This window comes from Ambystoma mexicanum, chromosome 6p, assembly GCF_040938575.1.
Source record: "Ambystoma mexicanum isolate Mex_15411 chromosome 6p, UKY_AmexF1_1, whole genome shotgun sequence".
Taxonomy (NCBI): Eukaryota; Metazoa; Chordata; class Amphibia; order Caudata; family Ambystomatidae; genus Ambystoma; species Ambystoma mexicanum.
Window position 1 is genome coordinate 193,132,666 of NC_090935.1, and position 12,246 is coordinate 193,144,911.

Sequence of the window (12,246 nt, forward strand, 5' to 3'; positions counted from 1 at the left end):
GGGGAGCAACGCTGGTTCACCTTGATGTATTTGACCTGTGGACCCCTCGGGACTGGCAGTTCCACATCAATTAACTGGAGCTCCTGGTTATTTTTCTGGCACTCAGAGTCTTTCAACCGTCGATTGCCAACAAGGTAGTCCATATTCGCACAGACAATTCTGTCACAATGTTTTACATAAACAAGCAGGGTGGCACCAAGTCACCGCTCCTGGTGGACCCAGCCATACTGGGCCATTCAACACAAGATTTGGCTCCAGACTGTACATATTCTGGGTCACATCAGTGTAACTGCGGACTCATTCAGCCGCCATTCGGCTGCCAGTTACGAATGGGAATTGAACAGCAATGTTCTCTCCAGCATTTTTTGCCAAAGGGGCACTCCAGAAGTGGACCTCTTTGCGTCTCTTATAAACAGGAAACTTCCTCTTTATGCATCCAGAGCCGGCCTGGCTTAGAGACGTGCCGAGATCCTGTTGCACAACATGAGAGTTTATGCTTTTCCTCCATTGCCTCTGATTCATCGGTCGCTCTGTAAGCTCAGGAGCACATTGAATTGCACTTCATAGATCCTTGGTGGCCAGCCAGATTCTGGTTCTCGAAACTTCAGCTTCTGTCGATTCTTCTTCTGATCAGATTGCCGCTGATTCCCAACCTTCTTCACCAGAAAGATCACCAGTTGTGGTACCCCTCCCCACAATCGTTCAACTTGGCGGTCTGGTGCCTGAATTCAAATCCTTCGCACAGTTAAATCTGTCTGAGTACAATATGCGTATTATCCAAGCTGCCAGAAAACCTTCCATTAGGGCTCAATATAGGAGCAAATTGCTCAGTTTTTGCCACTGGTGCTTAGCTAAACAGCCTGACCCCAGGCATGCTACGGTTGACACTGTTCTATCTTTCGTGTGTCAACTTGCAGCTACAGGCATTCATGTTCTGTCTTGTATAACTTCCTTATCGGCTATTGCGGCCTACCTGTCCACGGACAGATGTTCTTTTTCATTGACTAACCCGGTCATTAAAAGACATTTTGCAGGTCTTCTTCACCGCTTCCAGTCGGTGCGCACCCCTCACCCCAAATGGTATTTGAATGTGGTCCTCACCGCGTTATGCCATAAACCGTTTGAACCCATGGCTACTACTAATCTGAAATTACTTTCTCGGGAAGTCACCTTTCTGACCGCAGTGACATCGGCGAGGTGAGTAAGGGAGCTTCAGGCTCTTTCTGTGGAGCACCCGTTCCTCACTTTCCACAAGGACAAGGTTGTGCTTTGCACTCGTGCTTCCTTCCTGCCTAAGGCGGTTACCCATTTTCATCTGAATTAATCTATCTCCTTACCTGTATTTTTTCCTAACCCGGCATCTGATGCACAACTTAAACATCAGGTGAGCCTTGAAGTTTTACCTTGATAGAACAAGTTAACTCAGGGGCTCCTCACAACTCTCTTTCACATTCGGAGACCCGAAGGGGAAACTGGCTTCCAAAGCAACTATCTCCCATGGATTACCTCCTGGATTTAAACAAGCATTCAACCTACGAAAGGCATGCATGCTCAACTTGTACGTGGCAAAGCGGCTGCTGTTGCCTTCCGAAAGTATGTCCCTCGGGAAACCATCACCAAGGCAGCTACGTGGGCTTCCCCATTAGATTTTTATAAGCATTACTGCTTGGACCTGTGTTCCAGGGCCGATGCCCAATTCGGCCAGGCTGTTCTTAAGAACGTATTCCAGAAAAGGGGTTTTCCATCCTCCCATATTACCTGTGAGGTGTGCTTGGGAATCTCCCACAAGTATGGAGGAAAGGGGGCGGGATGGGACGTAAGAGTATAACAAAGATACTCACAGAGAGTGACTACCTTACTCCTAGTCCATAGTCCCCTTCCCTCCATACGACCGCCCGCCTGCCTGCCGTCCCCTCTAAAAAGTATCCTCTATTATTGCTTAAATGGTTTCAGACCTGGCGATAGAAAAGGACTGAAGGGCGATGCGCGGGCAGAGCTCAGGAGGACAAGGTCACGGCCGCGTGCAGTGCCCCGCGTAAAAATAAAAGGACAAAATATGTGTTGATGCTTTTTAACGAAAGTGCTCCGGTCCCGTCCCGAAGGACATAATGTCCTACAAGTATGGAGGAAAGGGGACCATGGACTAGGAGTAACGTAGTCACTACGGTGAGTAACTTTGTATTTTTTCTAAGTAAAACTAATTCTGATTGACTGCTTCAATGTTAATCATTGACATTTTTGTTAATGGCACAGTAACTTGTCTTATCTTTTTGTAGAGCGAGAAGCGGAGTTCTAATTTCATGTACTTGATGGTTGAGTTTCCATGTGTCACAAATGATGATAAAGAATATGGAATTGTGTACTACGAGAAGGTATGAAACTTAATGGAAAAAGTCTTGCTTTTTAATATGTTGTTAAACCATGTTCTCTGTAAAAAGTAGTCTCAAGAAAGGATACTGTTTTAGGCATTTGCTTAAGGCAGTTCCCTAGCTACAATCTGCACTTGCAACATCTATATGAATGTTATTTTCACAATCAGCTGGCAGATTCAGAAATCTCTACAAGCTTTATGTTAGAGAGGGGTGGACTGGCTGGTAGGCTTCTACACCTTGGACCACGTCTGTGTGGTAACCCATTTTATTTCCTAATCTTCTCGTAGAAAAAGACGGGAAAATGTGTAATATAGGGCTTCTTTGAAAGTTATTTCAATGGCCTCTTTTGGCTCCCAGTCCACCCCTGATGTCACAGTTAACCAATGTACTATACAGAAATATAATCACATTTACTTTTTTTCATATTCCTAATTATTGATTAATAGGATGCTCAGAAAGGTAACACACCTGTAAACAGATCTGATGTGTATTGCTAAGTGACACTGCTGAATGGATAAGTTTGAAGTGTTAAATGTGTTGAAAAAAGAAATAAACTTTCCTTGAAAAAAAAAAGAAATAAAGCAGCCTTTTTGGCAGGATGATCATGTACATATAGCAAACTGCAGAACATTGGTACTCCTATGTACTATGCCCTTGCATCCATATATCTCGGAAGTACCATTCCAAGAGGACAGACTGTAGCTATTTTGTCCAGCTCTGCATTTTTCCCCGATTGACATTAATACGCTGCCTGACAGGTGCACAGTAACAGCCATGCCCTTCCCTCAATCCAGCGCTTTTTCCACATGCTCTCAGCCATAATGGGAAATGGGACTTGAAGAGCTCTGGCACGCATATCTTTTTTCCTCCGTTTTCACCCTTATTAACTCCAATTGCTTCATTTTCCCTCCGGGACCTCCGATCGGGGCATCAGCCATTATGCCTCTGCTAGATTTGTATGATTTTCCGTCTTGCTGTGAGCGGCAGGGTACAGCTGTGGACCCTCACTCCTTGAGCCTAGAATGCTTGGTCCAGTAATACTGCTGCCTCTGTTCTGGCATACGTCCTGTGAGGGCATTTGACTGTAGCACTGGGAGGGTGATTTTTTGCCCACCTTCCTCCACAGCATCTCCAATAATACTTCATGAGTCTTTATCATCCCCACCATCTTCTGGGGAGGTCACTAGTCCATTGTGGTTCATGCAGGTTGCACGCTGCCAGGCTAAGCTTAAGGGAGCCCTCTCCTGGGCTAAGATGTGAGTTTTCTGGAGCTCATACCGAGCTTGTTCCAGAGAATTCCCCTCAGTGGCTAATATTAGAATCAGTCTTGAGCATCACCGGACTAGGTCTAACATGGCACCTTAGGCCAGCTGGGGCTAAGATTTGGCAACCTCACCCCTAAGGGATTTTGACCTATTACCTACACGTGTGTTGACATTCCAATTACGGAATCAAGATTAACTACTACCTTTTTTTCCCCCATAGAAGGACAGCAAGTGCCCACTTCAGGCATGCTATGCATGACTGCCTTTGCAAAGTGGCAGTGTGGCAGTTAGGGCTGCAGAGAGGGATTCTTTGTCCTTCATTTCGCACCCATATCACATGTATGGCCATGGTTATGGAGAAAAGAGAACAACACTCTTCAGTTAACCCCAGTGTAGTGCTGGACAGACATCACTTTCCAACAAGAGTGGAGAGGTCAGCAATACCTGTCTATGTCGCTAGCACCAACCTTTAACCTGCCACCCACATTTTCAATATGGTCCTTTTATTTTGATTTATTTATTGGACATTTGTATGGCGCCTATACACAAGTGTTTCAAGGTGCCACAAGGCAGTCAAAGGCAGGGGATAGAGGAGAGAACAACAACAACAAAAACACCAATAAACGGTTCTACTAGGCCGTGTGGCATTTGTACCATTTCATGTAGTTAAAAATAAGGGATGAGGGCCAGCTAGTGCGAGGGCGGGCTGGACCAGAAATTCAGGCTAGTCAGGGAAGGGTGCCCAAGGGCAAGTGTCTGTTAGGGGTGCTGGGGAGGACTGATCGAGGAGGGCCTGGTCCCTGGTACTCATAAAGGGTCAGGCACCAGTCGCAGCAGGCAGGGGGACATTAGCACGGGAGGAGGAGAAAAGGAAAGTCTTGAGAAGCTTCCGGAACATAGGGAGATCCAGCTCAAGTCTGAGAGGGGCAGGAGGGCCACTCCAGCGGGAGCCTCCTGCTGAATAAAGAGATCTACCCCTCACTCTGCTTGGTAACACATCTGCTCAGCAGAGAGTTGGATCTAGAGGACTGAAGGACTCTAGCGGGGAGGACCGAAGGACTCTAGCAGGGAGGTATTTGGGGCGAGAAAATTGGATGTAGTGGGGTCCCAGGCCCCAGAAAGCTTTGTGGGTGATGCAGAGGGTCTTGAATTGGATCCTTGCAGCCATTGGGACCCAGCGGAGAGATGTTAGGGCTGGAGAGATGCAGTCCCTCGGCTTGCGGCCAGGAATAAGTCTTGCAGCCCAATTCGGTACAAGTTGAAGAGGGCGAAGGGAGGAAAGAGGCAAGGTTGAGGAAGAGGCTGTTGCAGTAGTCCAGTTTAGAGGGAACCAGAGCTCTGGAGACATTGAGCTTCTGGTGAAAGATGAGGAAAGGGAGAATGCCTCTGAGGAGTTTGGAGCTGAACAGATAGCTTTTTTAGATGGCAGGAGCACAAAGGAGTGTTTAAGGGGTTGTGTAAGAGAACCAGTGGAAAAGGAATGGTTGCAGAAGTCAGCCAAGGCAGGGGCGACAGAGGAGATGTTGCCCTTGATAGTTCTGGAAGAGCAGGGAAGCACCTGTTTGGATGAGACTTTCATAGACTACTTTAGAGATCTCATCTGGTGCAATGGGAGAGGAGGAGGAGGATAGTATGGGGGAGATTGAGAGGGGAGCCAAGGGTGGCAAGAGAGGAGGGGTGTGGGTAGAGGAGTAGAGTAGAGTAGAGGAGAGTAAGAACAGTATGTCCTGAGTTTTGGTGGAGAAGTGGGAGGCCAGTGCCTGGGGGGGAAGGGGGAGGAGACTGCAGTAGGATAGGCAAATTCCTTGTAGATTTTGAAAAGTTCATCCGAGTTATTGGTGGCCCCAGAGATGCAGGCTTGGACATTGGCCCTCTTCTTGGAGTGAATGGAGAGACTTTGGAGTAGGCGGCAGGCCAGTTTGTCAGAGGATGTGCTCGGGCCTGCCACTTCCGCTCCGCAGGATGAGAGCTTAATGAGAGCTGGTAAGGGAGGTCCTCCCTTCACTTGGAAGACTGTTTCAGGTCTCAGCTGGTTTCAGAACTGCAGCCTCCAGGTTAGGTTCTATCACTCATGTCTTGATAGCAAGTTCCTTCTCTATCTATCTGTTGGTTCATTCCATGCCCTCAGCCTCTTTAGGAACAGGTACTGTGACTTCACCGGACCCCCCTGGACCTTTGGTTCTATCCTCTTTCCCCCTTGCTCCCTTGCAACTAACCTTACTATGGCTCTGGATCCTCCTCCTGCAGAGCATTTCAGCAGCAATGCAGATTTTGTGGGCTCCAGCCAGGATTATCCTGAGGTAGATGTTCCCACTTGAACTAAAACCTTTCATAATTTCATGGTAGCTCTTTTGAAATGTCTAGAGATTACTTTCTCAGAATCACCCAAGCTGATCCTGGACTCATTTCCATCATCTATGCTGCTGGGTTGCTCAGAATTCTGGCATCCCATCGCGAAAAGGGTTCCTGGCGGAGGCCCTAAAGTTTGACAGAAGCTGCCCACCACCTCCGTAATCAGCCAGAGGCTGTATGTTATTTTATGTTCATATGGCATTTGTATAGCCTCTACTGCCATTGGTATGGCCTTGAAGCGGTGTGGGGTTGAAATGTAGTATGGAAGAGGTGAAGAAAGTAGTTTAAAATAGCACGTGTGCATTTTTAGCCAGCACAATGGTGGGTAGAGAGTGGCTAGGTCCCTAGCAGCAACCCGTAGTTGTCAGTTGAGAGAATGAGTACCATGACAAATTGTCAGGGGAGTTGGGATAGTTAGAAGGATCAGATTATGTGAACTGCTGGTCACTACTGCAGAGTGGGATTAGCTTAGTCATTGGTGGGTAGTTTTACTGCTGATTAAAGCAATGCTACTATGGTATTCACTCGGAATGCCAGACTAGCTTAGTGTTTGGGCCTCAGGTTCTCCTCAATTTCTGTCTCACGTGTTCCAGACTGATTGAGAAATTGATTACAACCATGGGCTACATCTTCTGGTACCGCCAGTCCCTTCTCTTAACATTATGATTTGATAGAAATACATGCATTGCATAAGCTGAGTGAACTGAAATAGACACGTGGTTTACTTCCGGAAGGCGCTCAACCTGGCTCTTCCCTTGTACATCTAAAAATCTCAGTCCATCTCCTGGATGAATTATTACTCACCCCTGACAGGAATGCTGGGGCACCTGAGGAGTCTCCAGAGGGAGTTCGGGGGTTGGGCGGGCACACTTCCACCCCCACTGAATGCATTCCAGTCTATCCTCCATGATTAGCTCCGCAAGACTTTTACAACCTGCTGTCAGTCTCTCAGCAATGGTTCGTCAAGCAAGCACGCCGTCACAATGAAACATAAGCGTGTCCGCACAGGCATGGCACACTCACCCTGCATACCTCTCAATAAACGCTACTCAATTACACACACCCAAAACATGCATCTCCACATCGTACAGAATACAACTGAAACCATGTGTGCTAAAGACCCCAACTCTCAGAAAATGTGGGTGCCTAGGTCCAAAAACCCAGCCTCATTCTTCAGTGGCGCAGCCACCACCCAATATTTTAAGACTGCTCTTTTTGCAGCAGCATATTTATTTTATTATTATTTATTTTTTACATTTAAATAGCCCACAGACAGCCCGGGGGCATTGTGGCGATTTAGTCCACTCTGGGCAATGAGGACAAGCTTCTGGATGGTTTTAGTATGCATGTCTACCAGAATTCCTCCTCGCATGTACAATACAGCAGACCAACTATAATGCTTTGGTAGCCTCCGTGAAGCAAAAACTGTGAAGGGAGCTTGCCGGAGTTGAAGCAGTTCTTTCCTGTAGGAAGGCAGGAACAATTTAGATATGTTCTGGCGGAAACGGGCGACTCAATATCTGATGGAGTCTGTGGTGTATTGTACTGACAAAGTAGCTTGTGACATGTTACAAGAAGCATATAGCTGTCCTGGATGTGTGCTGAAGTAAAATTAAAAATGTTTTAATAAACATATGTCCTGGATGTAGGCCCTTCTATTTGACCCAGCTTTCCAGTGAAATATCCCGGTTCTGCCATTTGACCGGATGGACGTGTCTCACGCATCTGCCAATGACCATATCACAAAAAAGTGCCTAAACGGCCAAGGCCTTCCACCCAAAAGTGCCACGAATTTTGTATAAACTCATTGTAAGGTTTTCAAGGCAGATGTTCCCAGCTCAAGCTCTCCCTTCAATATATACACCCCAGAGCAGTTCTGTTCTACCCTTTCCCAGATGGGTGGAGGGGGCACATGGATCTTTTCTGTTAATCTGAAGAATACATATGGCCATATGGTCTCATCGCTACAGTTTCCACTGGGCCACCGGAGGTGAGAGACTACGGCGACCTTCTACAAAGATTTCATTTAAACCTTACTCTGACAGATTGTTTTCCTGCAGCTAATGGATCACTTTAGGATCTTGATGCTGAGCTGCTGGAATGTAGTTATTTAGCTTCCATCAATGTATATTTCTATCTCACAAAATTGGAGTTTGGCCATCCTCTGCTGTAGTCAGGACCCAAACCTAGTGGGTAGCTGTTACTCTTCTTGATCAGTTGCTTGCTTCGATGAAGGTTCCCGCTTTGGATTTTGGCCTACAATGGTCAATATTCAATTCTACGATCTCGTATCCCCCAAAAAGGCGACTCTGCACATCAGTATGCTGAAGGTGAAGGCTTTCTTCAAGACCCCAAGAGTTTGTCTCCTAAACATAGTGTGAAGTTGGTGTTGGTCATCACCGACAACAGCACTTCCATGTTCTCCATAAACAAAGAGCAGAACCTAGTCTCACCAGCTTCCATCTGGCGGTGGACCTCTGGCAGTGGGTGCTTTCACACAACATCCACCTTTAGGTTCTCCATCTACTGGGAAAACTCAATGTGGATGCACTCAGAGGTCATTCATCCAATTTTTCAGACATGGGAGTTTTCCATTAGGCATTTTTGGACAAAGGTCTAGGATCTCCTGGGAGGGAATTTTCTATCAGACTCTTCCCTCATTTCCTCTCACCCACAGAGCTGGCCATGACCTTGTGTTCCATGATGATGATAGCTCCTTGGTTGCCTGCCAGATTCAGATTTTTAGGACTTGTTGAATAGCTTTCAGCACTCCAGTGTAACTGCCTAAGAAATTGAACTGTTTGAGAAGTGGAGAAGGAGCCTTCACCCTTCTCCTTTCTTCCTGAGCTTGACAGGTTGGTTCATCAGCAGCTCATCCAGTGCTATTTTGGGCTCCTGGTGGAAGATCCGAATATCATAAAGGTGACAAGGAAGGGTTCTGCTAGAGCCCAGTAAAAGAGCAAGTTCACCAGCCTTTGTCATTGGTGCTTTTCAGCCCCAGATAAGTGCATTGCCCTACACCTAGAGCAACGTTTTATTCTTCTTCATAGGTCTTGCCAACATGGGCTTCCAGATTGACTTTCCTTTCGAATGGATTGTGTCCTCGAGCATACTCCTCATCTTTGACATGCAATGTCCAGCTTCAGCTGTTTTGTATAACTTTTTCGGCAAAGGGCGCTGTGCGTCGATAGCGTTGAGTCGATGTCCCTCGAAGGTCTCAGTCGAGGTTGACGTCATCGGAGATCATATATAGCACACGTGACGCCGGTTGGCCTCAGTTCCGTTTTTCCATGACCGTTATTGCTTCGTGTAACGAGAATCGGCGCGCCTCATCATCCAACGACTTGTTTTCGAGAAAAATTCTTCAAAAAAACTTTCGAGATGTCTTCATCCTCAGCGCCATCAACACCGAAAACCGGTTTCAAAAAATGCCGGGACTGCAGGTCCATGAGTCCTTTACCGACCTGCACCATGTCTGCTTGTGGTGCCTTGGCGAGGACCTTGACACGGCCAATTGTTCAAAATGTCAATCCATAACAGGAAAGGGCTTGAGGGAGTGAAAGGGGAAACTCTAGGTAGGACTATTACCCAAATCCCCTAAGCCCCGACCTGCTAAGCCTTCGGCCGACGAGTCGATAGGAGACTCGCCTCATAGAAAGTAGGTGAAGCGATCTTCTTCCTCCGCGGATTCAGCCATAATGGTTGCATGTCCCACAAAAAATCTACCTCAGCAGAATGGGAAGTTTTCAGAGAGGAAATGTTAACATTTTTTGAGAAACCGGCTCATGCTCCTACCGAGCCTTCCAAGCAAGCCGGTAAGGATAGGTCTCGGTCAAAATCATACGCGCCCTCGAGCCTGGGAAAACAGCCTGACAAACATCGAGAGCCTTTGAGGCTCTCTTTCGATGAAAAGCACAAAGAAAGATCAAGATTGAGGTCCTCTACACCATCGAGACCCTCAACGTCATCAAAACCGTCGACGCTAATGGTATCCTCGACGGCTGCTAAACCTTAGTCCATGACTGTGTCATCGACAACTTCCAAGACAGCTCTGCTGCATACACTGGCTGTTCCATCGAAGCCAGGTACCTTTGCTCATCCGGGGCCAATGAAGCCTTCGACACCATCGAAGCCTACACTGACTCCATCTCAAAATGTCTATACTTCTTTACCCAGAAAGGAATTTTTCAAATCACTCTCTTCAATCTATGAAGATGAAGAACACTCTGATGGGGAGGATGCTCCTTTTGGACTGCAATATGGAACTCCGAATGCTCCTGAGTGTCTGATTTCAGAGGAGTCCAGGATTAAAGATCTATATGACAATTTACAGTCGGCGAGTAGAGTTGATACTTCACCCGAGCTAGAGTTCGGTAGACCAGAGACTGGTGAACATGCCAACGCTACATACAGATAACTCTTGTCCATAGTTGTAGAGTACCTAGGGTAGAGCAGACCACCACTCCCTTATGAACAGGACGATTTAACCGATATTTTGGAACAACGTCCCCAAACTGACCCGGTATTGCCATTCCACATGGCTTTACAAAAAAGGGTGGCTGGAAATTGAGGAAACTCCAGATACCAATCCTACAGTTAATAATACTCGGACACGAAAATACTGCCCCTCCAGTAGTGACCTCGACTATCTGTCGAAACACCCCACTCCGGAGAGTCTGGTGGTGCAGGCAGCTACAGCAACGTCGAAGCAAGCAGCATACCCTGCCATCCCTCCTGATGGGGACGACAAGCGTGTAGATGGATGGTCAAAAAAAGTATTTTCAGCGGGGAGCATGGCTCTGAAATCGGCCAACTCCACCTGTGCCCTGTCAAAAAAAAATTCCTACACTCTGTGGGATTGCATATCTATGGCGGCAGAGCATGTCCCCGAGGGGAAAGAGAGGGACGTCATCTTAGCTATTATTAATTACGGGTATCATCTTTTTGGCAGCAAGCCTGACGAGAGCCTTGAGAAGTTGCAGACCTCTAAGGCGGCGGCCAAGTCTTTAGGTGCCGCTGTTAGGCAACCTCAGCCTTTTCGTACTAGTGAACAACCTTGAAGGATTAGATCTTTTCGCTACTACTCCTCAGTTGGATGGGCAAGAGGAATGGCCAGTCAAAGATGCCAGAGAAAATGTCCTTGTGGTGGATGAGATAGAGGTGCCAAGCCATGCCAAGGTTGTTGCAGCAGCCTCTTTACCATCGGCCTCTGCAACAACCGCCTCAAAACCACTTTGTGGTCCTGAATCACAGTTCACCAGTGGGGGGCAGACTGTCTCACAATTTTGAAGAATGGTGAGCCATAACTTCGGATGCTTGGGCTCTGGAAACCATAGTCCATGGTTACTGCCTTCCTTTTATAAGACCTCAAAGCAATCCACAGGGAAGCTGCTCTTTGATGGTTCCGGATCCGCTCCTTGTGCAGGACGTTTTAACCCTGCTAGAGAAAGGTGCTATAGAACCGGTACCTGTAGCGGAGAAGGGATGGTACTCCCCATATTTTTTGATCCTCAAAAAGGACATAGGATTGAGACCCGTCTTGGACTTGAGATACTTTAACAAGTTCCTCCGGAAGGACAAATTGAAGATGGTCACACTTTCTCAAATCCTCCAGGCTCTCCAACTCCAGGATTGGTTGGTGTCATTAGACCTTCAGGATGCTTATTTTCATGTGCCAATACATCTCAAGCACAGAAAATACTTGAGGTTTGCAGTTGCCAGTTATCATTATCAGTTTCGAGTTCTGCCTTTCGGGCTAACCTCCGCCCGAGGGTTTTCACCAAACTGATGGCGGTAGTAGCAGCGAATCTCAGGAGAGGAGGAATTCACGTCTACCCCATCTGTACGATTGGCTGATCAGGGCGCGATGTCCCGAACAAGCCCTGGATAATTTCAGTCACCTGCCACTCCCTTCACAGATTGGGATTCTCCCGAAATTACAAGAAGTCCCATATAACATCTTCCCAACAACTCCAATACATCGGGCTGTGTTAGACACGTCTTTGTGAAAGAGCTTGCCTCCCACAGTGAGGGCTCAAGAATTCTTCAGATGGTATCCAAATTTCAGAATGCCCAGAATCTTCCAGCCTTTGATTTCTTGATGTTGCTCGGCCTCAAGCTATCCTGCATTTTTCTGGTGCCAGAAGCCCACCTGAGAATGAGATCCTTTCAATGGGCTCTAAGAACACAATAGTCCCAATTCTCAGGAAAGATGTCGGACAAACATGAGATTCCAGCCTCACAGGATCTTCTGTGGA

The 12,246-nt window shown here is 47.1% G+C and overlaps 1 protein-coding gene across 2 annotated transcripts in view; it reads left to right on the forward strand.

Annotated features, from left to right (window-relative positions):
- The window catches only part of PIK3C3 (phosphatidylinositol 3-kinase catalytic subunit type 3), a 1,987,152-nt gene that overhangs the window by 465,837 nt on the left and 1,509,069 nt on the right, over window positions 1–12,246 (forward strand). For both annotated transcript variants that reach the window (XM_069626883.1, XM_069626882.1), the window contains exon 6: window positions 2,277–2,372. In XM_069626883.1, the coding sequence (XP_069482984.1) occupies window positions 2,277–2,372 (96 nt within the window). The remainder of the gene's footprint in view (window positions 1–2,276; window positions 2,373–12,246) is intronic.